Consider the following 26,136-nt stretch of genomic DNA (forward strand, 5'->3'; position numbering starts at 1 on the left):
CGGGAGCCTACAGGGAAGAGAATAATCGCAAGGCCACCGTCTCGGCCGCGGTCATGAGGGTATCATTGATGCCATAGAATACATTCCATACTATACTATACAAGCTATCTCAGGATCAACTCTCGGAGAACCTCTTCTGCCTTGAGTGCCTCCACCCGGCCTTTCTCCCCATTGCGCATCATTTGCCCCACAAACCAACCCAGTTTACCCAGCTGCTTCTTGCTACGGATCTGCTCGACCATCTGCGGGTTTAGAGCAATAACCGACTCCGCCAGAGCTAGGTACTCCTCCCGCGACAACGGCCGCAGTAGGAGATTCTCCTCCTCCAGTAGTTGCGGCACTGGCCGTTGGTCCCCGTCAAAGATGGTGGTCAGCACTAGTTTGGCTGTCGGGCCGGTGATGAGTTTCCGCTGCAGGTGGTCGATGAGATGCGCCAAGGATCGGGCTGGGACGGTCTCCGCGTCCCATGCCTGGTCTGCCTTGGCCAGGAGAGCGCCTAGCTCGTGCAAGACCCAGTTGCTCGCCACCCGCGTGAGACCGGCGCGCGTTTTGTCGTCTTGACCTACTTGAAGAGTCCGGAGGATATCCACCACATCGTGGTAGTACTCGAGGCGGGCTCCGTTGTCCAGCTCGATGAGTGGTTTGGCATCTTCGATTGGCAGATTAAACTCGGATCCAACGAGCAGTGTAAGAACAGTGTCTGGTGCTGTCGGAATAGACGCTCTGAGACTAGAGAGCAGGTCCTCTCCAATGACCAGTGGCGGAATATCAGGATCAGGCATGTAGCGGTAGTCGACCGAGCCCTCTTTGCCGCGAAGTCTGCGAGTTTCAGTGCTGCCGATCGTCCACCCACGTGTCTCTCCTTCTACGACACCGCCACTCTCGAGCACCTCGATCTGTCGATTCTTCTCGGCAATGATGGCATCCTCTACCGCCTTGAAGCTGCTGAGGTTCTTAATTTCGGTACGCTGACCCAGCCCGCTGATTCCATCGTACTGATATTGTCCCGGTGCTTCGCCTCGGCGTCGGACCGAGACGTTGACATCTGCGCGGAGACCGCCCATTTCCATGCCCGTAGTCACGGCACCACACGATAGTAGAATGGCTTGCAGCTTCCGCACGCATGCTGCGGCCGTTGCAGGAGTGTGGATTTGCGGCATGGTGATGATTTCGACCAGAGGATGGGACACACGGTTGAAGTCGAGAAGTTGTCTTGAGCCCCGGTATTCCTGGGATTTGGCTGTGTCTTGCTCCAACTGGAGTTGTTTGATGTCAATACGAATCCGTTCACCGTCCTCCTGGGCGATTCCATCGTAATCGAATAGGTCAACGTAGCCATTTCGGGCGAATGGTTCTAGAGCACGTAAGTATATTCCGCGGGTTGAATATTCCACGGCTTGAAGGACAATAACTTACCATAGTATTGTGTGATTTGATACCCCGCCGGCTGATCCTGGTAGAAGTAATGTTTCCGATCAAACCGACTCACTCGCTGTATCTCACAATTCAGTGCAATGGCAGCGCGGAGAGCTGGTAAGAGAGTCGCGATTTGGAATGCCTAGCTCAGATCAGCCCTGTCGCGATTCCACAGCATTGTACACGATAACACTAACCGGCTGGCTACCTGGGAAGGCCAGATCGAACAACGCAACGTTGGAATTGGGGATATCGCTTGTCGAAGTTGCCGCCCCTATTCAATTGATGAGACGCCGACTCGTAGTCTCCGAGGTAAAGGCGTACTCACGAGAAAACAATTTGGTCTCTGTATCCAATTGCGCGTGGATCTCCACGCCCACTGTCAGTTCCCATTCTTCCCTCGATGCCTCCTCTGTTTCCTTGCGTTGTCTTTTGTGTGATCTAAGCGCTTTGGCATCCTCCTTGAGTTGTTTGCGGAGGGGAACGCGATCGGCGGAGGCTGGCGGTTGGAGATAGCGGGTTGGCGCGGAGGAGAATTGGGCTTTAGTGGATGAAAGGGCTGACCGAGTCAAGCGACGGACGCAAAGAGAGCGGAGCGTACCGCCACCAATACATGACCGAAGCATAGAGATATTGGACTCGTGTTGAGTGTTGAGTCTTGAAAGACGTGAATTTGCGGGAGAAGCTCCGGGACTTGGCGATCTGCAGATCATTGGACTTCAGTCTAAAGAGACATATTCTTTTAAACAAACCCTTTCGAATATCATTTTTGTACAGTTACAATGCTGTGAGAAAAAGAGGATATTATTATAAATGTCTTTTAACACTAGTAGAGTTGTATTCAGTCTCAAATTCGAGGTGTTATACACCTTATTCACCCGCAGAGTGTAGCAACGCTCTTGATCTCGTATAAAATCAAGTATTAATATGTTATAAGACAGTCTAAACATCATAAAGAGAGAAAATAGACCTTTCCTACCAAGACAGCGAAACCTGATACTTCTTCCAGTGCTCTAAAGTGTCAGTCTTAGACTTCAATCCCGCCTGACAATCCATGCATGCTCAGGATCGTATTATGAAGCTCGCCAGATAGCTGAAGCCAAAAAAGAACAGGGTGCTAACAGAATATTTGTTGCCTGTTAAGTGAGCCTGTTCTAAGTTGCACTCTCGAACTATATAACTAACCTTCTCGGAGGAGCAGCGATTGGCTCAGTCACCAGTAAATGTTTTCCATTCGGCTCGAAATGCGGGGATTAAGTCTCCACACCAGCTAGAAAGAGGCATTGGAACGAAATATAAGAAGTAGAAGACCTATCCCTTGGAATAGAAATAGTTATACGCAATCAGTGACATAATTGATATAACCTTCTACGTCGAACCGTGGACGATAGCTGTCTCTCAGCCATGTACATGTTAAACGATACAAATCGACTGCATCGAGTCGACCGCTCTTGAATTCTAGCTATTCTGTTTCTACTATATAAAACATTAGATAGAAACTAATTCATTTCCATCTGCCATGTTATTGTAGAAGATACACACAGCAGCAATCCCTAGCCAATCGCCCTCAAGGCAGCTAGAATAGAATCAAAAACAGTACGAATATCAAAAAGCTTCCGTTTACTCAAGTCGAGGGAATAAAAACGCCAGACACCCTCCAGTTCCACACTGGATCGCAATTGAAAGGCTCCAAAAATCCCACATTCAACGCCAGACTGACAGACTGACAGACCTGCTGCCCGGATTACCTCCACATAGAAAGTCGTTATCACATAACATCAGCACGTGTTAAACTCACACATTGATCAAATCATCAAATGTATCCTCCGCCGAGAACGAATAAGACCCCTCAGAGACGAGCGAAGCCTCCGACTCCCGACGCATCTGCTGCTCAAACGCCTCAGCCGCCGCCGCCGCAGCGGGCTCAAGCTGTAGAGGATCATCAAAGCCAAAAGACATGGCCGTCGGCGCCGGCGCAGACACAGCCACCGCCGCCGTAGCCGGAGCCTGCGTGTGTTCAAGGGGAGAAACTGAGAGAGAGGGGTTATCTATTCTGACGGGCGATTCCGGTAGCCCCGCAGGCGCAGCGCCATCTTTATCGGTAATCTTCTTGACCATCTGGGCGAGGTGAAGTTTAATGGGCTCGTCCCCACACTGAGCATGTTTCAGCACCTCGTTCTTCAGCCCCAGGATCTCCGAGCGCAACCGGGCAATCTCCGCAACCAGCTGCTCCTTCTTCTCGGACTGTTCCTTGAAGTTGAATTCCAGCTGCTGGGTGTGTTCCTTCTTTTTCTGGCGACACTTGCTTGCAGCGAGACGGTTGCGCTCGAGGAACTTGGCCCGCTTGGCGCGTTCGTGTGGGGCTTCGTCGAAGTCCGGGCTGAGACTGGCGGTGGTCTTGTATTCGCGTAGGCGCCGGTGTTTGCTCACGCTTTCCATCATGTCTAGCGAGAGGTCCTGGCCTTGGTCATCGTATGGGGGCGGGGTTGGTTGGCCATTCCGGACCTGGGCGTTTTTGAGGTCCCGCTCGAGTGCCGAATGGGCAAATGCTGCCGAGTCGGCCTTATCCCACCCGGTGGCCATTGGTGAAACTGGACTCAGACCCCAGAGTTGGTCGTCGTCTGGAATAGGAAGACCCAGGAAATCGCCTGAGAAGGAGCTTGTGAATGGTGATGGATCGATGAGATTGGTTGCAAGGCCAGGTAACCCTGATGGTAGCCCTGATGGCATTGCAGATTTGAGGTTAGACATGTCAAGGTAAGGAAGCTTTAGAGCGAAAGTTATGTTCCTTCTAAAACATGGAAGGGAGAGAAAGCAAGAGAGCACACTAAGGAAGCTAAGACAGGCTCTCTTGCCCTAATAACCCTAAACAGTCAAAGTCTGGCTTTCCCTTGGAAGCAGAATTGTGGTCGGTGCCTGAAGAATCGCAGAGAGTCCAGGTGCAGTCGACCTGGTTGGAGCCACGGTCGGACAAGACTTCCTGCGGTCCAGAAGATCCGAGCGAATGGCACCGGATGAGATGATATTCGGGTGTCACCAAAGAAAAAGAAAGGTAGAAGAGGAATGTCAAAGGATAAAAGGAATGTATGAATGTATTTTTATCGCGGTCGTGCCCTGGCCTACTAGGTACTTCAACCCCAGGATGCCTATCAAAACATAAAAACAACAAAAACAAGGTAAGAGATAGAAGTGAAGAAAAGAACGGTATCCAACGGGATTCAAAGCCGGCCAGCGAAAAACAGGGTTGGGGAATATCCCAGCCTCAGTATACAAGTAACAAGTTCAACTCTTTCTAGAAATCCAATCAGAAAAACATCTGGTGTCTCATATGAAACATCCACAACCTGGAATCTCTTTGTCCAATTATTCTCTGCCCACCATGTATCGTTCTTTCGTCCAGTGTCGCAGCTGTCGGTGGATAAAGTGCCAATTATTGAGCAATAGCCCCGCCACGCGTTGTTCCTCAATCTCCCTTTCCACTGCTGAGATTCCTTCGTCGTTGGCTTGCCCCCTGGCCCCCAGGAGGAGCGGTCCAAACACCCGCGCCAACTCGTGGAAGTTGGGACTCGCCACTGGATCACGGAGCTCCATCCCGGGGTCCTGGGCGTCGGTCTCCACATTCACCAACAAGGAAAGAAGCCCAAATACCGCACAGATAAGATCGAGCTGCATCTCAGGCGCAAGGGCAATGAGCGCAAGACAGATAAGCTGCACTCGGGCGGCGGTCGTTGGGCTTGCCTCAGAGATACAATCTGGCACACGGAGCAGATGGGATGGATTGGGGGTCCAGTGATAGTACATTGCCCTCAGGATTCGGTAGAGCCGGACACTCCCGAGGATCCCGTTTGGAAGCCCCGCCAGCACGGCCCTTAACGCCCAGGCGACACTCAGGACGGGCGCTGAGTCTTCGCGGAGCTGGGGCATGGCAACCACACGCATCGTAAGGGAAATCTTAGATTCATCTTTCTCTGCCTCGAGCACCTGGCTAGCAAAGTGCTCATACAAGCGAATGGCGACTTTCAGATCGCCGGGCTGGACGAAGATCTCGGGAGTGTTAAGACCTGCAGGAACCCGAGTCAGTTCAGTCATGACGTAGAAGAAGCAGCCACTAACCATATTTGTGCAGAAACATCAGCGTTGCCACAATGTATGCGGGGAGCTGCACGGGACAGGGGGCTAATTCCGTCAGCATAAGATAGCCATGTCCTCCAAGACGGGCCAAAGTCTCAATCGATCTTCCTTGCAACGAAGTCATCGTACTGGGGCGACGAATATTCGCCAATGTTTTCATTCGTCGTAGTTTAGGAGCTGGTACCAAAGGAGTTGTATCGACATCCAAACTGGATCGCACCTTGCGAACTCTGCCCAACAATCCAAATCCACGACGACTCGTGGCTTGTTCAGGATTGCGCTCTGATGCTATAATATAGTCAGTGGCAACCCAGGCACAAACAAAGACAAAACGTACGTGGGCTTGGAGTATCATTAAATGGAATGGCAAGCGAGATACCAAACTGAGCTGCCATCTTGTTGTAGGCCGCGATAGCCTTGGGCGAGTCAAGTGTGCTACTCCAACTAATTCGACTTGTTTGGCTGTTGGCCGAACTTCCCCCCGGGCGTTCGATGACCGATTCGATTGTGTCGAAATCAGTCTCGGCGATAGGCTCCAGCGTCGCTTCAGAAGCCCTGGATGATTCCTCGCGGCTCGTACCTGCACTATGCCTCGAACTCGACTTTCCTTGTTTGACGTCGGTCGCCTTTCCATCTGAGAACGGGTCCGAACCCTCGTGAGTATGCTTTTTGGTATTGCTGCTACTATCGTCAGGGTAATACAGCATCAGTCCCGGCCATCCCCATTCCCCCAAAGGCCCCTGAGTTGGCATCCCGAGGTGCTGGGCAGGGGCTTGGGAGACAGTAGCCTCGGTTTGACTGGACTCCTGAGAATGAGTCGTTTGAGTGCTGACCTTCCGCCCCTCTTTCGGGTTATCGAACCTGACAGACTTGCCAGCTGTGGATGATTCCCCGGCAGCAGTATCTTGCTCAACGGGGTTGGAAGTCAACGGTTTGGAGCTCGACCTCCCTTTACGAGCACCCTCCTGTGCAGCTTGAAGCTGTGCGTCTGTAATGGGATCATCTTCCTGGGATAGACTGCTGCGCAAGCGAGTAACCATTCTCTTCAGACGCTTGGTGCCATTCTTGGACCGAGTAAGTTCGCCGGTATCTTGGGCGTGCTGAGCAGTTGACTCAGTTTCGGCATTGTCAACGGGGGCTGCTACAGCCGAGCCAGGTGCCTTGTCCGCATCGCTGGGTCCTGCTTCGGCTGTCGGGTCCTCATCGCATTGTATCTCATTCGAGGCGGTTTCGGGCTGATGCTTCAATGGGTCTTCCTCAGATGTTGGACGCCGTCGTGGCCAGACAGTACGAGATGCAGCAGGGTTAGATGACTCAGTCTTGGACCGGAATACAGTTTTGAGACGCCGCATGATTATATTTGGATAATGTATACGAGAGAAAGAGATGGTGATGAAGTAGAACTAGAACAGGGCGCCGGGTTGTGACTTGGACAAGGTCCTGCCCTCGAGGAAGGAGCTGAGATACATGAGGAAGCCACGTCCTACCTTCTATAGCCCTGGAAGAACAATAATTAAGATAATGCTTAAGCATCATTGACATTCAAATCTTCCAAGTCTATTCTGTGCCAGTGCTCGTAAAAAACAAAAGAGAGCACCGGTTTTGGAAACCATGTCATTACCTCTGTACATTCGTAAAGCCCAAAATTAAAAAAATAGGAATAGTCATGGCCTGGGTCCATATGCTCTCAGGCATTTCATATGTTATCTTCGTCTTTCGAGGTCTCGAAGAGCCACAGGACAGATCAAAACGCCGGAACCATGCAAAATTGAATATGTATGGGGAAATTACTTTCTCGAACTCGATCATGCTTCTTCATTCTCTCCTTCGAGAAGAATGTAGTGCAGGATATCACTCAGAGTCAAAACGCCCTTGAGCTTGAAGTGCTCATCTACGACGACGAGACGGTGCACTCGAGATTTGCGGATAGTATCAAAGATAGTATCCAGTCCATCATTCAATGAACATGTGTAGATACCCGGGAAACCCTGCGCAGAACATCAGTATCAGAACGATATCACTAGGAACGGAGGTTCACTTACCGGCGAACGTTTCTTCAATGCTTCCCCAACCGTGAGACTCAAGTCATCGTAGAAACCACCCTTGATCAGAGTAATGACATCGACCGACTCGAATACATTATACACCACGCCTTCCGAATTCACGATCGGCACACTGGATATGCTGCGCTCGACCAAAATATGGATGACATCAATAACCGGGGTATCCATCGAAGCCGTGGCGACGTTATCATACGATCCAAGCAAGAGCTCGCCCAGTGGACGACGGAGCTGCTGCGTATCGGGGACATTGACGGCGACGAATTTCAAGATACGGTATTGCGTGATGACGCTGAGAACGTGGGGCCGCTCGGTCTGGCTATCGCTGGTGACGAGGGGGATACGGCGGGCGCGCGATTCTAGCATGCGCCGACAAGCATCGTAGAGAGGGCGCTCGGGGTCGATAGAGACAGTCTCCGGCGGCGCGACGCCTAGCGCCTTTTCAACCTCTGTATATTCCCGTTAGCTGCGGGGTGTACCTGCAGAGATGGGGCGACACGACCAACGCACCTCGCAAACTGTCCAGGCGGAATTGATCGATCTGATCCAGCGCCGCGGGGTTTTGGAAATAGTATTGGATGACATTGATGTAGTCGGAAGTGGTTAGAAGACCTGCGAATTTGGACGCTTTGGAGTCCCACAACGGAGCTGAAACGATGCCTGTACCTCCCGATTTCCGGGCTCACGATCAGCTTGAGTTCAACAATTTTGTAGAGAAGGAGGAAAAATCGCGACAAACGTACCGTTTTGAATCAGAATGTTCAGACTCTCCTTGACGGAAAGCGACGTATCGAAGATGATGAGTCGGAAGCTGAGCGGCAGGACATCGTAGGAGTTTCGGGCCTTAAGGAAATCGCGAATGGCACGCTATTCTCTGCGTTAGTCGAGATCTAGATATTCCCAGGTGATCTGATCTGGTGACTGGTGAACCCATGCCGAAACACGTTCACAATGTCCGATCCCCATGTCCAACGTCAGGTATAAAGAGGGGTTGTTTCCCCTTGAAAAAGCAAAAACGGACAAGACTTACAAGGCCCTGTCGCTCTTCCCGATCGATCGCTCGCTCGGAGGCCATTGGGGGGCGTAGGTACGAGGATGGGCTGCACGAAAGGCGCGTGACCAGAGGAAGGTCCCGAGTCGAGGGTCTTCCGCCTTTCGATATGTGGGGGGTTGAGGGATCCTACGCAACCAGATTGAAATTTATTCGAGAGATTAAAGGAGATTAATGGAATACTTTACGATTTTCTTCCCTCTTTTCAGAGATTATCACATTCAGTTAATTATTTCTTGCGAATGAGGGGGCTGCAAGTACGCGGACTATACGGGAATACCAAATGATCCTTGTTCAACGATGTAAGTTGTATACGACATGGATAACCTGGCGACAACTGACACCTAGTTCCTCAGGCATATCCCCAGATTTCGTCTAACTAACTAAGAAAATCTTCCATCTGAACTAGGACGTGGGGCAGCCACCGACTTCCGGATATAGAGCACAATGTCCGAGAACATCTCCTCATCAGGGCCAAACTCATGCTGCTCATAACCCTCTAGCATTGCTCTGACTCGCGGAGAATCAGGATCAGTCCTAACGAATATATTAACAGACTGAACAGAGGGTAGAATATGACCTGACACTCACAGCCCCCGAACAAGTCCATCGTTGTCCCCCACTCGACACCAAATAATGACCGCAGGCCGAGCAATGTCCGTAATAATCTCCTTGACAGGCACATTCGGTGCTATCGAGAGTATGATCGAGTGCTCGTCCACCTCGAGCCAACCACGCGGATCTTCAACCACCTCGATGCCGGCCTCGTCCAGAATCTTCGTGTCTACCTCGGTGTAGTCCGGGTCTTGTGCGTAGCATACGACTTTTTCTTTGTTGTCTCTTTCTTTTAGCCACTCCATAATGGTAACGAGGAGCGCATGCTGAGACGCAGATCGCCACCCATTCCTGGTATACAGACTGCCATCCGCATTGAAACATTGGAAGGACATCGTGCCAAGAGCGAACCCGACGACCTTGTCAATTTCATGATTCTTTGCAGAAGATAACAGGATTGTCTTGAGTTTTTCGCAGGCTAGACTCTCCTTCCATTCCCCGGCCTTGTCTTGGAATATCTTTGTGACCACTTCACGGTCCAGGGGACCACGCCGCGGGATGATTTTCTCGGTCTTGCTATCCCATTCGTGTGTCCGATGCATGACACTGACTGAGCAAGGCTCCCAATGCGACAACGGGTAATCTCTTCGGTTGATCTCGTTCCTGAGGGATGCTCGACATCGGTAAGAAAGGACCAGTTCCTTGCTAGATGATGTTAGTTCTCGCCATAATGTGAGGCTATTAGATATGTACTCACCACACAAATTCCAATCCCAGATCGTCCCCCCACCATTGCCGAACCTTTCCCGTCTCCACGTCGCACTCAACAACCGCGCCGGTTATGTCTTTGGTAAGTATCTTATCGCCTTCGACTGGGTCTCGCTTGATCTGATCCCACATATCTTGAATGATCTCTTTGGTGAAAAAGGGCACTCCGGATGCGTAGAGTCTATCGATAATTGCCTTTGCTTCCTCCAGGGTTGGCACCTCCCCAGATTCAACCAAGTAACAATGTGTGAGTTTGTAGTCAAGATCTAACCGCGAGATTTTTTCTCCCTCGACAGGCTCCATATTGTTTATGTCGCTCATGTTGGGGATCTGAGTAGAATAGGTTTGAGTATGAACAGGAAAAGGAAAAAAAGGGAATAATTTATTTTGGGGCCGTATGTATTTATATACGGGCATTGCTATTGCGGCCGGCGCGTAACTGCGCATTCATCATGCACCTACATATCACATGAGCGGGGTACAATCAATAGTAATCATAATATCTACTGGTAGCTGAGTGGAGAGAAAGCGGCTATAGAACGAAAGAAATGATATGTTTCGATACTCCCAACCTGCCTGAGATATCCAGAGAGGCCCCTATCCCGACTTCATGGCTGTAACAACATCCTTCCGGATAAAAACCATAGCACCCCTGAGCTTTCCGTCAGACACGAGTTTCGGATCGAGTCTATGATCCTCGTACTCCTCCATCATTTTCGTGATGCGGGGGGTCGAGTCAGGGTCAATCCTAGCGAGCATTCATGTTAGCTTTGGGATCAAATCTCATAGCACACATTAAACAGTCCAATTAATCACTCACACAGTGCCCTTCGTTTGTCCAAAGCGAAGCCAGATCACCATGGCAGGTCTAGCGATATCCACGATGATACTTTTGACAGGTATGTTGGGTGCTATAGATAGCACAATCGACCGGTCATCAACCTTGAGAAAGCCATCCGGATCGTCAACCACCTGGATACCGACACCGTTGAGGACTTCCCTATCGACAAGTGTGTACTCCGGATCCTGCACGTAGCAGAAGAGCTCCTTCTCACCCGGCCGCTTCTTTCTCAGCCAGTCCTTTGCGGTAAGCAGCAACGCGTGCTGGAAGGCAGAGTTGGGTCTGCCTGGCCGGGACAGGCTACCGCAGGCCATCCCGACGATGTTGTTGATTTTGTCGGCTCTGGTTGTTGACAAAAGCACTTCGAGAGTCCGGTGGGCCTCACTTGCTTCCCAGGCCCGTCTCTCCTTCTCGAAGGTAACACCCGCATACTTGCTACTCCAGATTTCTTCCTTTGTACCGAACGGGTATACCTCATGCGTCAGTCGCAGGGGAATGAGCTCCGAAATTGGAATGTCAATGCCATCCGGATATCTCATTATGTCCGCTATGAGCCTTCCTGCATGATTGTAGTCGATGGCAAGGTCCAAGCTAGATGTGTCAGCTCTCATTGAAACAAATCTGCCAGTAGGTAAATCAAGCGTGAGGTGAGTAACTTACTAGATATATTCCCGTTCAACGGGATTTGCGAAGGTTGTCGAGAAGAAACGATGTCCCAAGTTCACTGTACCCTCGAAAACAGCGCCGGTGAGGCCCGTCACAGTGACTTTGTCTCCCATGGTACGTCGGCTCTTCAGCTGCTCCCCGAGATCTTGGAGCGCCTTTTTGGTGAAAATTGGCCGGCCAGCTTCGTACCATTGATTGACAAAGTCTATCGCCTGCTTCTTTGTCATCGTCAGCTGTTGACGAGTCGAAGTGTTCGATGAGTCTGTGTCCGGCTGGGGTTTCCAGTGCAAAGACTCTGAGCGCACTGCAGTCATGATGATAGGAGTTGAAGTCTTGCAGAACTGAGAAGCTGGGTTGAATATCAAGAATCTTCTGAGGGTTGTAGCTTCATATTAATACATCTTGGAGGACATTGCCCAAAAAGCCTACGCTGCGAACATGTAGTAGAAGACAGTATACCACATCTTCTACCACATTCGCGTGACACGTTAACATCCACTAGGCGAGCACAGTCTGTGTCCAATTGTTTCAGCTACTTCTGTTTCCTGTGTTGGTTGGACGATAGATTGTGGGATATGACTTGAATTGAAAATCGGTAGATGGGAGAAAGCGCTCTCAGACAAGAAACAGAACAGATATAGCCCCATTTAAGCCATAAATAGAGATCATGGTTCTTATTGTGGCGTAGTGTTAGTACGCTATATTATTTTCCACAAGCGCTTAATCCGAGGACCTGCAAGAAAATAGAAGTCAGACATGACTCAAAGTTCTTAACCATCTGAATATTCCCCGTGGTAGCCTGACAGACAACATTTTGCCCTATACCAGAAGGATTAGACAACCGGGAATCTCAGGAGTCGGCGCGTACCACCCGCCATGCGCCCAGGGGTATAGTATAGTACAAGAGATATAGAAGGAGTCAGCGGATGCGAACGAGGAATGTAGGAAAGAGCGACTTTCAGGAGTTGGCAAGAGCCATCCGTCGCTTTTTCATCTTATATTAATCAAAGCCATATATATTATATACATGGCCATTTACTGCAAAGGCAACACGAGCTAGCTGACAACGTGTTGACATGCAAGAACTATTGTACTATAGGGTTCGGCGGGACTTTCAATTAATCTGTTAGATGATGTATATTAAATTTTCATTGAAAGAAGTTGTTTGTGACAAGAGAAGAAAAATTTTAGGGCGAAGAGTGACAACCAATAGAAACCAGTGACCGTATACCTATTTATAGGCCTGCAGGGGTATGAATCCCGAAGTAGCAGGCTAACGACGTACGAGAACAAGAGCTGAAGGAAGGCAATCGTGCTGTTGGTAGAGCAAAGCGCCAGGAAACCGAATGAAATCGTGGCTATCATATGATATGGCTCTAAAGATAAATATGAGAGGCAAAAAACCCCCAAACCCAACCGGTAACGCCGTCGCACCCATGCAAGGTATCATCGCAAAGCACATTTTGTCCAAATTCGAGACCAGCCAGAACCTGATCCCTTGGGAGGTAAATACATGAGAGAATTGTAAGAGACGCGAAGCTCGGCGAATCTCAATGAGAACTGAATATCCGTAGCCGGGCCTAGAGGTGCCCGTGTAATTTGAATCGGTAGATGCAGGTGTGGTTTGCACCCCAATTTGAAGTCACTCGGAAAACAACCTTGTCCACACGGATGGTTGACACGTCGACGATGGTGTTCAGCTTGAATGCTTGCGCGTAGTCCGGGCCGTGGAGGTCGTATTCCACTTTCCCGATGCGGTAGAAGTTGGGGCCGAGAATTGGGTCATCCGAGTAAGCGCTAGGGGGCTCAAAGGGGTTGCTCCGACGCAATAGATCCATTACCAGCCCGTGAAGTGAGCCAATTCCAGGGATTAGGAATCCTCCAAGTCCCGTTTCACGGGACGAAGGGGCCTGGGTGGACGGTGGCGGTTGTGACACTGTGGCATCTCCGAAGACTTTCAGGAAGCCAACACGGCCAGGTTTAGCCTCGGGTGTTGGTTTGGCTTTGACTGGTATTTTGTGGGGGTTCACTTTGAAGCGAGCCCACACCTCGATTGTTCGAGGTGCCGCCTCTGGTTCGAGAGAAGCGCCCACGGGAATGTGCTCAACTATCAACTCTTCTGCCACGATGTCGCGGCCGAGAAGTACAGATAGTTGAGTCGTTCCATTGCGAGGGGCACTGCACCAGCAGTCGCCTACCTCTTCCCACGTGGTAAGGGCAGACATGGGAGATTGTGGTGCTCGAATGGAGCGCCTGGCAACAAACGAGCTCGCCCACAGGAGTGCTCGTAAGGATGCGCTCTGTTTGGGACCCAAAGTCGGTGAAGTTTTGGCTGGGTCAATCATTGCCCCCAACGCCACCGAGAGGAAATTTACCTTATAGACTGGCTTCCGATGGAGGTTTGCATCTGTGGGCGCTGAATCATGAACGTTGGAAAGCGACTGTTCTGATCGAACAGAATTGATCTCATTCGACAAGGATGACATCTGAACGTCCAATTTTGATACCTGACTCCGAAGGCTATGGAAAACTTCCGGTTTAGATATGTTTATGTTCGAAGAGGAATCCCAATCCAGAGCACCGTGGTCTAGATATTCACGAAACTTTGCGGCGATGAGGGGCACGAAGATGAAGCTCAGAAACAAAAGCAGATAGAACGCAGCCCGAATCCAATTTTGGTAGCCGCCCTCCATTGCTGCTTCAAATGTCTGCGTCCAGCTTTTTCGTTGTGACTCGCTGGGGGGTTCATTGCGACTCTCTGGCTCCCGACGACTCTCTGGCTCCCGACGACTCTCTGGCTCCCGACGACTCTCTGGCTCCCGACGACTCTCTGGCTCCCGACGACTCTCTGGCTCCCGACGACTCTCTGGCTCCCGATGACTGTCAGGCTCCCGACGTCGGGGTCGCACTGCTCCTAGCCATCGACGCAAAACGCTTTCCTTGGGGATGTCGGGCTCGAAATCTTGATATATCGCCGGTTCAAACTCGGTGTCTTCCTCATCCTCCTCGAGAACATTAGCCAGGCCAGAAATTCGTCGAGGGGGCGCTGTGATGTTGCGTCCATGTTTGCTTGGCCGCGTTCTTTGTAGGTCATCTTCGTTAATATCACGTTCTAGATTCCAAGACGCGACAGAAACATTATCAACGGAGCTGTGGCGGAATGGCGAGCTGCTGCCCGGAGGATTATTAATACGAGGAGATCCCATCCGTTGAAGCGGCGATGGATAAAGCGGAGAGTTTGACAAGTGTCGTTGCAATGGGGGTTGAGCGTCAGGACTAGAGTCCGTAGAGATCGAATGTGGAACCGGAGGCGAAGGAGTCTTATCGGAGTGTTCGTCTACTGCATTATGCAGCGACTGCTGAAGCTGGGTTTGGTCGGGGGTTGGCTCACGCTTTGGCTGGCGTGCTTGAACGCCTTGCTTCTTCTTCGTAGCGGCTGTTCGCTTTCGAGCAGTCTCAAGACGGGCATCAACTACCCCAGCTATCTGATCTATCCCCATGTTGGGTCGGATCGACATGCGCTGAGGTAATGCTGTGGTAGTAGCAGCGCCATAATTGAATGATGCTTGGACTGGAACACTGGGCAAAACAGGCCCTTGCACAAGGTCGAGTATTGACTCAAATTCAGGTTCCTGATGTGGTCGTTGAGGAGTTGCGCCAGCACGGCGTGTAGCACGTTTGGGCGGCATCTGTGTTGTTAACCCCTAGGGTTGATTCCAAAGATTATACTTTGTTCTTGTTTTGTATCTATTTGAGATATCAGCTTTGGACTGGACAGGTAAAGCAAAAGAACGGAGACAATGGGATGGCCAATGTATCAATTGAAGCCTTGCAGATACTAAATATTGATTGAAACACAATATCCACACATTCATGTACAAGACATAATGCGACACGAACTGGAAATGATGACACGCAAATGGAACAAATGCAAGTATGGTGGACCAGGGGCCATTACCACAACTACAGAGCAAGAAAAAGAAGTGACAACAATCTCAGACTTACCACAGAACAGATTAAAAATGCGCTCCGACAGGCCGTGTGCAGATGTCCGAAGCCTGTAGATCGCGACCCCGGAGAGACGCGCAGACGCGACGGTAACGTGACTTGCAGCTGCCAGCTATCAGCATCCGAGGGTGATGCCACTCAAGAGGTCGAGAAGTGTTCGCTCTGTTTCAATGAGAGCGACAATTTGGTCTGAATCGCCAGGGATCCGAAACTCAGGAGGTTGAGTGAAGTGAGGAAAAGTAGACGAGGGAAAAGGGTGGAGGCCTCTTGAAGATCACTGAAGAATCTCAAATCTCGACTTTTTGAGCTGTAATTCACATCGGACTCTGCATGGAATTACTTGTTCTTTATATTTTTGTTGTTCTTTATAGAATACAGTCTCACTTCCATTGTCTTTGTTGTTAGATCTCTTTGTCAACCCTTGCGCCTCGGACTGCTACGATCTTGACACTATTTTTGTTTCATTTCCTTACATCCCTGTTTGAAGGACTTTGTTCATGTTGTGTATAGAATAACTAACGTGATCCTGCTCCTGATTCGCCCGGTCGCTACTAAGACATAGATTGAATACTATACAATGGACGCAAAAAGGCTGAGTTGAAAAGAAGATGAGACCCCCGTCCCCCCAAGTATGCACCCCCTAGGAAGATATCTTACACGTCTAGCATGTCCAGGCAGCCATAGTGCCATCTTTACGTCCCTCCACAAGGTAGCCATCTTTAAGACAAACCCGCTCAACGGTTGCAGGGAGTGGCCCGTCGTCATCAAGCCCAACACCTGGACCACAGTCCCAGTGCTTGCCATCGGCCTTGTCATAGACCTTGACCACACCCTCCCCGGCAGCGGCCACGATCCGTTTGGAGTCGAACATCATATCGGTGATCGGCTTGTCATAAGCGTAAGCGTCATAAATAGATCCCATGCGTAGATCCCAAATCTGTAGATAATTAGAAACAATGGTAAGCAGGAAAACAAAAACTGGAGTGCGTACCCGAATGCTGCGATCAAGACTACCCGTGACCAGATGCACGTCGTCAAATTGAAGACATGTGACCGGCCCCGTGTGTCCTACGAGACTCCGGTGGACATGACCACTGCGCAAATCCCAGAGACGGACCATGCCATCTGCTGTACCGCATGCCAGCGCGGCGTCAAAGCACTGTACTGCGCCAATAAAGTCGGCCGAAGCATCGGGCGTGCGACCCGATGGTCGCCAGTCAGTGTCTCCCATCATAGACGACGATGCTTGGGCGGCCGCCCACAAAACATCCAGAGTTTGGACACAGCGGCCTGTGACTAGATCCCATTGTCTGAGCGTCTTGTCTGCAGAACCCGAGATGAGGGTGTCACCCTTGAAATGAAGCGCTGTCACCTCATCGACGTGTGCCTCCAGCGAGAATACATTGCAGTCTTCGAGGTTAGAGGTCGGCGGTGCCGGGAAGTTGTGTTCTGCCTTTCCCTCTTCTTGGTCACGCTCGTGCTTGTTGAGGCGCCCGTCCCGAGTCGTGGGCCGAGCACGGCTCAGGTCCCACAGCTTGACAGAGGCATCCATAGATCCCGTAGCAACAATGTTATCTTCGACTTGCAAGCAGCGAACCGAGGCATTGTGTCCCTCCAAGAAACCGGAGCATCGGCCGACATTCATATCCCAAACCCTCACGGTATCATCTAGTGCAGCACTAACCATAGTACCAAACGGATAGTCGAAGTCAACTGCTGTGACCATGTCGGTGTGCGCTTCTATTTCCTTGATCAAAGACCCTGGGGCAAAGTGTTCATGTAGAATTGGCATCGACCGTTTCCCTAAATCAGCTGTCAGTTGTGATTCGCGTATCAGACAGGAGGATTCCATACGATTACTTCGATGTCGTAGACTTTTCGGCGAAGATGAGGGGAGCTTCTCGTAAATCGATTCTGACATGAACGAAGCGTCCATCGCTGGATCTCCGGATGACACAATAGAACCATCCTGGCCGTCTGACCGCGGCGTCGCTACTGGTGTGTCCTGTGATTCCTCTTCTGGGAAATCTTCCAGCTTATTATCGAGATCGATCACTGTTCCATTTTAATCAGTTTTCTCCGCATGATCTCGTTTGTCTTAAAACATTGACCCACGTTCTTGCTCCAATCCCGCTTCGTCCATTTCCAAGCCGGCCAATCGATCGAGAACAATCGTGCGGATTTTGTGCAAGTTGGCGACCTTGTTATCGATTTCGTGGATCTCTGCGCTGCACATGTTTTTCCGGATTCCCATCAACTCCAATTTGCGACTCAGTGATTTCCGCTGGTCCTTTAACCCGGCCGGGCCGGCATTCAAGCTGCCGCCTCTCTCGGCGTCCTTGAGAAGCTTCCCCTTGGAGCTCCGCCTTCGGTGTCGCTTCTTCTCGGGCTCATCGGGAACGGAGGCCTGGAAGCCTTGGAAAAGGGAGTAGGAGCTGGTGTCTTCAGGAATGTTGGCAAGAAGATCATCCGAGAGGAACGAAAGGGCACGGGACTGGATCTCGGTAGTTGAAAGCTTTGAGCGGACAAGGTCGGTCGGTGTTGTTTGTGTTAGAGAGAACACCTTGCGCTGCGTAGCCGGTCGACGCAGCTCGCGGTGGATGTCGGACATAGCATTGTGCAAGTTGGTGGCATTCTGTTCGCCCGGTCCGATCAGGTGTCCTGCGGTCGTTGTGACTTTTCGTCCGAAGGCTTCGAGGTGACGAGTCTGCAATTACCGCAGATGAAATCCAATCAGTCTGTAGCTTGGTGGGAGGCGTCGGAGGGTGGGAAAAAGCCTACCGTTAAGCCGGTGCCCAAAAGGCCATCGCCCTCGACGATATCTGACAGACCCGACGGTGAGTCGTCGCGACGCTGGTTCTCCATGAGACGGAGAGTTTCTTGGGCTCAACCGAAACCCATGCGATATGAGAAGAGGAAAGTTGAAAGCTTGCGGTAGGTTGAAGTAGGAGACTTGGTGTCACGCGGATTTACCGCGTTCCCCGGGTACTGCCGTATGGTACTTTTACAAGCCAAAACCAGTTAGGTACTTATGTAAATCTCAATGTGTGCGGAGTATGCGCTGTCACTTTCGACTTGCCCTAATTCAAGTGACTTGGAACAATATTTGGTCAAAATGCAAGGATTTTCAAGTGTGTTGACTCTCGATTGTGGTATTTCTGCAACTGCCTCGGTCGCATATGGTCAACAGTACCCAATGCGATAGATCACTATACACTAGAGCATTGTAAGGGTTCTAGTGTTTGTTCACCGTTTTTTCTATTCAGAAATTGTTGAGCCCTGCATAGAAGAATGATGTAGAGCTTTCTGACACAGCATATTTCTTTTCCGCCCCCTCTTCTACAACGTATAAATAGGAAGACGAGCGGAGTGGACTTGAAGCCGGAACTCACTTCGCGGTCCCACAGACTCTCCATCTACACATCACCATATATCAAGCCATGGATACCGCCATTGACCTTTCCGATGCTCTCAAGGCATTAGACCTTGCTAATATTCGTTTCCAGTTGATGTGAGCTCTCACCATTTCCTTCAGCTGCAAGACTCCCCATATCTTTCCCCCGCCCCCGCCATATCCTTCAATGCACACTATAGCTCGAAACACCACAATTCCCCAGACTCCACCACAATGAGAGTCGCTAGCTAAAAGTACAGACACGCAGTCGACTAGAAGACACAATTACCTTTCATCTGATCGAACGGGTTCAATTCCCGCTGAACAAGACCATCTACGTCCCCGGCGGCGTCAAAATCCCCAACAGCGAGCTCAGTCTGCTAGACTACCTGCTCCGCGAACAAGAGCGCATACAGTCCCGAGTTCGCCGCTACCAATCGCCCGACGAGTACCCCTTCTTCCCGGAAGTGCTTGAAGAGCCAATCCTGCAGCCGCTAGTATACCCGCGCATCCTGCACGAGAACGATGTCTGCGTCAACGACGTGATCAAGGAGCGATACATCAGCGAGGTCCTACCGGCAGTGTGCCCCAAGTTTGGACGGGAGGACCGTGGCGAGACACAGGAGAACTACGGCTCCGCGGCGACCTGCGACGTTGCTTGTTTGCAGGCGCTATCGCGCCGCATTCATTTTGGAAAGTTCGTTGCCGAGTCAAAGTTCCAGAAGGATCCTGAGACTTTTGTGCGTCTGATCAAGGCCGAGGACCGGGCGGGGATCGACGCTGCTATTACTAATTCTGCTGTTGAGCTCAAGGTCCTTGAGCGTTTGGGCCTCAAGGCGAAGACTTATGGCACTGACCCTGCTTTGCCTGATGAGAATGGTCCCAAGATTAACATTGATGCTGTCGTTGCTATGTACAAGGTGCGAAATGACATTTGGGGTTTTGCTTTTAGGTGTATATTCGCTGACTTCTTTGCTACTTTGATAGGAATGTGTCATCCCATTGACCAAGATTGTCGAGGTCGAGTACCTCATGCAGCGACTCAAGGGCACACAATGGGAATAATGAGCACCTGAACATTTATGAGAATGACGCGGCCGACGCAACACTGTCCTCGGGATATACAGAAAACAAAAGGCAAAGCAAAATAAGCTAGAACTCAATAGATTTGGTCGTAAACAGGACATGAAATGCATCAGACTACAAAGTCTTAACCTTGGCTACGACATGTATTGCGTAAGAGCCTTAACCATAGGCTCAAACTTGGCCGCCTCAATCAAAATCAAGCTACCTTTCGTCCGGATACCCAACTCCTGGAACGCACGCTTCGAGTCTGCGTGCCCTTCATCGGACTGATGGGTATAATCAATAGAGCCAGCACACAGCGCATGGCGCTCTATAACCTCATCTTCGGGGTGGAAGAAGAATCGCTCGGCCTGCTCACCACCCTTCTTCTTTTTCTTCTGGGGCCGCGACTCTTGCTGATCAAGCTTTGACTCGACTTCCTCGTAGTTCTTCGAGAGGACCAGATAGTGTGAGAAGGTGTAGGGCTCCTTGTCCTCAACAGCCCAGGCAATCTCCTCCTGGAGCATGTTGTACATGGGAGGGACAATCTCGGACGGCATGTTGATCAGTCGCTCGGTCAGAATGAGACCGATAGGAGGGATCGGGGTTTGGGAAAGGAGCTGGGAAGCGGCGGAGAGGGACGGGTTGGAGGCGGCTTTGGTCTTGAGGTAGTTGATCAGGTCCTTGACGACGGGTTTATCCTGGGAGCAGATCGTTAGTACAACGAAGAGGCGAAAATCGGGAAATAACGAACCTTGTGTTCCTGCAGGTTGAGAATTGACAAAACCGCGTAGGGGTCTGATTCATGTCCATCAACCTTCACTGTTGATCCCAGTGTTGGCTGGGAGAGAATCAAATCGGCCAGCGCGGACAGGTCGAAGATCTGAGCATCGTTGTCGAATAGTTGGCGCAAGAGATTCTTCAGGCCGTGAAAATCGATAGGCTGGGGGTCGAACCATTCGAAATCTACATTGACCATGTCCATATCCTGCAGTCGTCATGATTGTTAGCAATCCGACGGCACACAGTCCGGGGTTCAAGTCTGACCTCGTCGGAGTCGGACTCCTCTGGCTTGGTGCCGCCCATGGTGACATCACCAGGATCTTTCCGCTTGACCATATTGTGCTAATTGAGGTGTTCTTGTCTGGGATTGGTAGAATCGGAGTTCAAAAGTTGATCTTGGCCCCGCGTTCGGTGCTGTCGAACTTTTTCCTTATCGGTTGTTATCGCCAGCGTAGGTCATTGCTGGCTGTTTTCCGTCGATGGATGGATTTCAATGTTCTATATTAAGCTTTATATATCATTTAGGGTCTTAGGACAACTTGAAAGAAGACTTTAAAAAAGATTTGTTAATTTATAGGGTGTCATTGACAAGCTGTCTGGGCGTAATGGTTGATATACTTGCACCTAAGATATACCAACACACTACTCCGTACCGAAATCCAGAATATAACAGCGTCTGAAGCTTCGTAGAAATGTCCATTTATATACTGTGTGGTAAAATACAAAATCCAAAGATACCTGCTTTTTCAAGCCGAGCCTCCAAGTCTAGACATCATACTCAACCGCCTCCACAGTCGGCACTTTATGAAGCTTAATATCAAAGAACTGAGCGACAAGCTGCACACAATCCCAAATAACCTGGACCTCCTCCTTAGGGACACCAAGGCGCCTCGTACCACGAATATGCCAATGAGTCTCCTTGGGCAGATTCTGAATCATGATACCAGGCAGCACAACAAGCTCAGTATCAACATCATCCAAGATCTGACGATCTGACAAGAACAGCCCGTAAGTAATCTCCTTGGAAAGCCAAGAAAAGTCCTTATGCGCACTGAACAAATCCAGCGTGCCAGTCGTGTTGCGCGCGTACAGTTTCTGGAGCCACCCAGTGCCGCGCTCGTGGTTGGCCTCGTCGCATTGCCATCCCTCGCGAGTGAAGGTGAAATCCTTGTCCTCGTCGCGCTCAACCTCGGTAATGGCCAGGATTGACTCAATGGGCTTGCATACTCCGATAATAGGCACGGCTTTGACAAGCGCCTCGCGCAGTCGGCGGATCAGGGCTTGTCGGGCTGCTGAGGTCGCATAGTCTGCTTGCTGGGTGAGGTGGAGGTAGAGCTGGTCTGCTCGCTCTGGGTCTGGGCCAGCGGCTAGTGTGGTAATGGCTAGTATGTACCATTTGTCGCTGCCCAGACTAGTAGTTTTGAAGCGGTTCTCTAGCTCAGTGAAAAGTTGGCGGTATCCGGGTTGGACTTCCGCTGTTGTTGCCGTGGAGAAACTCATGGTTGTTCTTGGTTGGTATGGTAGAAGAATTGAAACTATTTTAGGCTTCAGCTGCAGAAAGTTGCCGGCTCGGATTGGTAATCGAGAGAACATGCCCAGGTGGCGTATTGTATGATTACAGCGTTTAAGACAACGTCAAGTTGGTGATTCCATCAATCGTAGTACACCCCGATGGCCGAAGTGGGGTCGCGGCAAATTCAAAGCATTTTGTATGATATCATACCACTTCTGTTTCCTTTCCAGGGTAGTGGTATGCTCGGCTTTACGAGAAAACATCATAAAGAATGTTAGATAGATTGTTCCTACCTCAATTGCATTCTTTACTTTGCTCAGGCTTTACCGCCTGCTCACTGTGATCTGCTCCTTGATGGTTACATAAGCGTATTGTCCCGCCGACCTCGGTCCCGAGATGCCGCCCAAGTGCCGGCGCTGGCTCGGGAGCACCCGCATCCTTCCCGCTCGGTACCCAACGCAACAATAGTACCTACACGATCTCTTCAGGTGTCTTGCTCTATGGGATATTGTCTAGAATTTACTTTCAACGTACACTATTGAAAACATATATTCTTGTCTCGTAGAAGCATGAAACTAAATATACATTGGCAAACATATACTATGTGGTCATCCCAAATCGCAACAGACACAAATCAGACTATATGCTGCCACAGACTTCCAATTCTCATTTATCTTCCTTTGTCTCGATGACTTCCTTCTCTTCCTTTGTCTCGATTCCTTCCTTGGTCTCTTCCTCGTGGAAAATGTTGACCTTGGTAGACGCGAACTTGCGGGCAGAGACGTTTTGTTCGAACAAAGCGTCCATCTCGGCATAAGTACGACCCTTGGGTTCAGGTAGGCGGAAGAACGACCAGACGAAGGAGGCAAGGCATAATCCACCCCAGAAGAAACCGGCCTTTCCTCTCCAGTTCCAGCCATCCACATTCAGCATATACGGGATCACCACCCCGTTGAAGATGCTGAAGCAGTTGTACAGATTGCGGGCGAGAACCACGGTCTTGATGCGAAGCCGGATTGTAGGAATTTCGGACACGAGCGAATAGCAAACAGGCCCGGCCGAGGAATCATAAATGAAGGTGTAGACCAAGAGCATGGAGCCGGTCGCCCAGGAAGTAGCCGACGTTGAAGGGGCAATCGCGATAAATCCGATTACAAAGAGGATGACGCAAAGAACAGCCAGACTGTAGACATACAAAGTTCGTCGACCAAGATAGGACATGAGAACCCAAGAGAAGAGAGTGCCAAAGAAACCGATTGCGTATTGAGCCAAGGACATGTTGAATGACTGGGAGACGGGCAATCCGGCTCGCTGGTAGAAAACAGTCGAGTATGCCATCAGACCAGCTCCGCAGAGATTCTGTGCTGCCCAGATCAAACATGAGATCTCGGTCCGGCGGAGATTGGTACCGCGGAAACAATCCAAGTAGCTGGTACCTTCATTCAGCTGTTTCTCGACCTCGTTGGTATGGATGATCATGGCTACAGTCTCCTCCGCATTGAAGTCGGTGTTTCCTCTAGACGTTAACCTTGTAAGAGATTTGACGGCCTCCTGTAGTCGCCCCTTCCGGACGAGCCACCAGGGGCTCTCTGGAGCCATCAGAACGCCAATGAAGATCGGAACGGGCCAAATCCACTGGATGGCAAATGGAATGCGGTAAGCCCATTCGTCATTACGAGACTCCAGACCCTTCAAGACGCCCGAGGCAATCAACTGCCCCATTACCCAGCAGAGGTTGACGTAAGTTGTGAGGTAGGCACGTAGGGCGACAGGGCAGACTTCGGACGCATAAGTGACAGACAGGGTCTGGTAGACTCCCAGAGGGATACCCATTAGGATCTCACCAACCAGCAGCGTCTCAACATTGGGGGCAAAGAACAGAATGAAGATGAAGGCCATTGTGGCAATGAGAGATCCCAACATGGTCTTGCGGTACCCAAATCGTTCGGAGACGATACCGTTGGCAAACAATCCCAGGATCTGGCCACAATTCATAGCATTGGATAATCCTGCTTGCCATGCTGCCGAGAGCCCTTGGGAGCCATCTGAAAGTGTATGTCCATATTTTTTGTTGAAGGCGGGGAAACCGTAGAACGATCCCATGAGCACGACGTCGTAGCCCTCCATCACAATTGCCGTCGAGATCAGAACAGACCATCCAATTGCCTTCGGGTACAGCTTCAAAGCCTGCCACAGTGACATGCGGTGTTCTTTGTCGGTGGCGATCTGGGCCTCCTGGACCAATGTATCAGGATCGACGTCCATTGGCGACTTGTCGTCGGGTGTCTCGACATGCTGGGCAGCCGATTTGAAATCCATCTTGTTGATTCAGAGGGGAGAGGTGTTGAAAAAACGAGGAAGGTGATATTGGTTCCCACGAGGGTGGATGAATTCTGAGCGACTAAGCGTGCACCAACTCTATATATATCATCTTTCAGAAATGATATTTCTAAAATATGAAGTACATCGGAACTTCCGTCGGCGTTAATTTTGCTTTTTCCAAAAGGGGGTACGAGTTTTCTCCCCGGATCTCGGTGTGATCACAGGCTTCCCGGGCCGAAGAACGGCCGTTCGTATTGCAGTGGCTTGTGACTGAGGAATGTTCGAAAAGCCGACTGATCATGTTGTCCCTCTGTAAAGCCAGGGTAATGAGAGGAAGCTTTTCACATCGTATGAAACCAGCAGCAACAAGCAATCCGACGCGGCTTCAATAACGAACGAAAACAGAGAATCGGTAAAATTTCCTGTAAACAGACTCCGTTGCCCTAAGGCTGAGACACGGGGTAATTTGCTCTTCCCAGTGGCTTAGGCGGGGAAGCGACGGGGTAAAAAATCTGGTTGGCCATCCCACATTGCAGAAACTGGGGAAATGTGCAAGTCAAGGACCGGCCCTTCTACGGAGCTGCACCCCGACCTAGCAAGGTTGGACTAATGCGGTCTTGATGATCCTGGTAACCATATCTTGCAACTTGAACATGCGAACCGTGCGGACCGTGCATTCGTTCTGGATTGGCCGCCAATTTGGTCATAATTGGAAATACGACAGTGACACGGGAGGGAGTTTGCCACGGAACTCTGTTGGTCAAGTGACCCGACATTACCCCGTCCACTTCATTAATTGCGGGGTCCCCAGAAACTCGGCTGACCCCGTGGTTTCCCGGCTCCGGAGTCAGAGGCCCAACCCCCGAAGCGACATGGAAGACAGACTCAATGTATAACAAAGCAAGGTACGAATGATCCGAGTTCGACGAACTGGATATTTTTCTAAGTTTCTCTACAGCCAACTTTGAACAGACCTTACTGTACAGGAAGAAGTCAAGAGGAAAAAATATATTAATTCCATGACGACGCCTTGACAGTGCACACCGACTTGGCATGGAATCGGAATCAAACAGGATTTGTTGGCCCACCCGCTGCCGTCACCGACGAGATCGGAAAAAGAGCACTCATACTCGTTTCGATCACTTGGATGAATACTGCTCACGAAGAAATAGTTCCATAGCTGCTATCAACTGCTGCGGGTTCAACAAAGGCCGCTCGAAAAACACATATTCCACGCAGCTACCAGTTTTGAGCAGTCGGTGAAACTCGCAGAGCCATGGTCTCATCATTTTGTGGCCTTCGCTGACTCCACGAGCTTGTAAAGATGCTGGACATTATATTTGCGTAACGGGCGGGCAGATATCACATTAACGCTGTTCAAACTCGTTGATGAGTGGGGTTGCTTGGCGCTCGTTCGGCTCGCGTAAGTTCGAACGGGTGGCACTCGGATGACCTTCTAGGTACGGAGTACTCCGTAGTGAGCTGGTCACCTGCGAGAGTGGAACTTTTCGCTTCTATGATGATCTGTATGTGCATCCTCAATAGGCAGCTATCCCGTGACTA

The 26,136-nt window shown here is 50.5% G+C and overlaps 11 protein-coding genes across 11 annotated transcripts; 1 reads left to right on the forward strand and 10 right to left on the reverse strand.

The window, feature by feature from the left end:
* Positions 1 to 104: 104 nt before the first annotated feature.
* On the reverse strand, positions 105 to 2,042 carry N7518_001746 (glutamyl-tRNA(Gln) amidotransferase subunit PET112; the record flags this gene model as incomplete). The annotated part of the gene is made up of 4 exons (XM_057182674.1): positions 105 to 1,354; positions 1,417 to 1,558; positions 1,614 to 1,690; positions 1,745 to 2,042. The coding sequence occupies 4 exons, from the start codon at positions 2,040 to 2,042 to the stop codon at positions 105 to 107; spliced, it is 1,767 nt and encodes a 588-aa protein (XP_057044124.1).
* Positions 2,043 to 3,210: 1,168 nt separating this feature from the next.
* atfB (bZIP transcription factor atfB) lies at positions 3,211 to 4,167 on the reverse strand (the record flags this gene model as incomplete). Its single annotated transcript, XM_057182675.1, has 1 exon — positions 3,211 to 4,167. One exon carries the CDS (start codon positions 4,165 to 4,167, stop codon positions 3,211 to 3,213), a length of 957 nt encoding a protein of 318 aa, XP_057044125.1.
* A 612-nt stretch (positions 4,168 to 4,779) lies between these two features.
* On the reverse strand, positions 4,780 to 6,899 carry N7518_001748 (uncharacterized protein; the record flags this gene model as incomplete). Its single annotated transcript, XM_057182676.1, has 3 exons — positions 4,780 to 5,477; positions 5,530 to 5,835; positions 5,885 to 6,899. 3 exons carry the CDS (start codon positions 6,897 to 6,899, stop codon positions 4,780 to 4,782), a joined length of 2,019 nt encoding a protein of 672 aa, XP_057044126.1.
* Positions 6,900 to 7,352: 453 nt separating this feature from the next.
* Positions 7,353 to 9,018, reverse strand: snf4 (AMP-activated serine/threonine-protein kinase regulatory subunit SNF4; the record flags this gene model as incomplete). Its single annotated transcript, XM_057182677.1, has 6 exons — positions 7,353 to 7,535; positions 7,590 to 8,056; positions 8,118 to 8,267; positions 8,351 to 8,474; positions 8,638 to 8,787; positions 9,001 to 9,018. The coding sequence occupies 6 exons, from the start codon at positions 9,016 to 9,018 to the stop codon at positions 7,353 to 7,355; spliced, it is 1,092 nt and encodes a 363-aa protein (XP_057044127.1).
* A 23-nt stretch (positions 9,019 to 9,041) lies between these two features.
* N7518_001750 (SRR1 family protein) lies at positions 9,042 to 11,802 on the reverse strand (the record flags this gene model as incomplete). The annotated part of the gene is made up of 6 exons (XM_057182678.1): positions 9,042 to 9,195; positions 9,250 to 9,918; positions 9,971 to 10,311; positions 10,603 to 10,729; positions 10,802 to 11,413; positions 11,483 to 11,802. 6 exons carry the CDS (start codon positions 11,800 to 11,802, stop codon positions 9,042 to 9,044), a joined length of 2,223 nt encoding a protein of 740 aa, XP_057044128.1.
* Positions 11,803 to 13,068: 1,266 nt separating this feature from the next.
* Positions 13,069 to 15,177, reverse strand: N7518_001751 (uncharacterized protein; the record flags this gene model as incomplete). Its single annotated transcript, XM_057182679.1, has 1 exon — positions 13,069 to 15,177. The coding sequence occupies one exon, from the start codon at positions 15,175 to 15,177 to the stop codon at positions 13,069 to 13,071; it is 2,109 nt and encodes a 702-aa protein (XP_057044129.1).
* Positions 15,178 to 16,157: 980 nt separating this feature from the next.
* On the reverse strand, positions 16,158 to 18,361 carry mdv1 (uncharacterized protein; the record flags this gene model as incomplete). The annotated part of the gene is made up of 4 exons (XM_057182680.1): positions 16,158 to 16,433; positions 16,488 to 17,551; positions 17,612 to 18,203; positions 18,278 to 18,361. The coding sequence occupies 4 exons, from the start codon at positions 18,359 to 18,361 to the stop codon at positions 16,158 to 16,160; spliced, it is 2,016 nt and encodes a 671-aa protein (XP_057044130.1).
* A 560-nt stretch (positions 18,362 to 18,921) lies between these two features.
* N7518_001753 (chorismate mutase ARO7) lies at positions 18,922 to 19,970 on the forward strand. The gene is made up of 3 exons (XM_057182681.1): positions 18,922 to 19,007; positions 19,159 to 19,810; positions 19,878 to 19,970. The coding sequence occupies exons 1-3, from the start codon at positions 18,937 to 18,939 to the stop codon at positions 19,953 to 19,955; spliced, it is 801 nt and encodes a 266-aa protein (XP_057044131.1). The 5' UTR covers positions 18,922 to 18,936; the 3' UTR covers positions 19,956 to 19,970.
* Positions 19,971 to 20,110: 140 nt separating this feature from the next.
* N7518_001754 (protein-transporting protein BCP1) lies at positions 20,111 to 21,074 on the reverse strand (the record flags this gene model as incomplete). The annotated part of the gene is made up of 3 exons (XM_057182682.1): positions 20,111 to 20,656; positions 20,710 to 20,943; positions 21,003 to 21,074. 3 exons carry the CDS (start codon positions 21,072 to 21,074, stop codon positions 20,111 to 20,113), a joined length of 852 nt encoding a protein of 283 aa, XP_057044132.1.
* A 429-nt stretch (positions 21,075 to 21,503) lies between these two features.
* Positions 21,504 to 22,238, reverse strand: N7518_001755 (uncharacterized protein; the record flags this gene model as incomplete). Its single annotated transcript, XM_057182683.1, has 1 exon — positions 21,504 to 22,238. One exon carries the CDS (start codon positions 22,236 to 22,238, stop codon positions 21,504 to 21,506), a length of 735 nt encoding a protein of 244 aa, XP_057044133.1.
* A 679-nt stretch (positions 22,239 to 22,917) lies between these two features.
* Positions 22,918 to 24,570, reverse strand: N7518_001756 (uncharacterized protein; the record flags this gene model as incomplete). Its single annotated transcript, XM_057182684.1, has 1 exon — positions 22,918 to 24,570. One exon carries the CDS (start codon positions 24,568 to 24,570, stop codon positions 22,918 to 22,920), a length of 1,653 nt encoding a protein of 550 aa, XP_057044134.1.
* Positions 24,571 to 26,136: the final 1,566 nt, after the last annotated feature.

The sequence above is a fragment of the Penicillium psychrosexuale genome (assembly GCF_028828465.1).
Source record: "Penicillium psychrosexuale strain IBT 29551 chromosome Unknown utg000002l, whole genome shotgun sequence".
NCBI classification, from domain to species: Eukaryota; Fungi; Ascomycota; class Eurotiomycetes; order Eurotiales; family Aspergillaceae; genus Penicillium; species Penicillium psychrosexuale.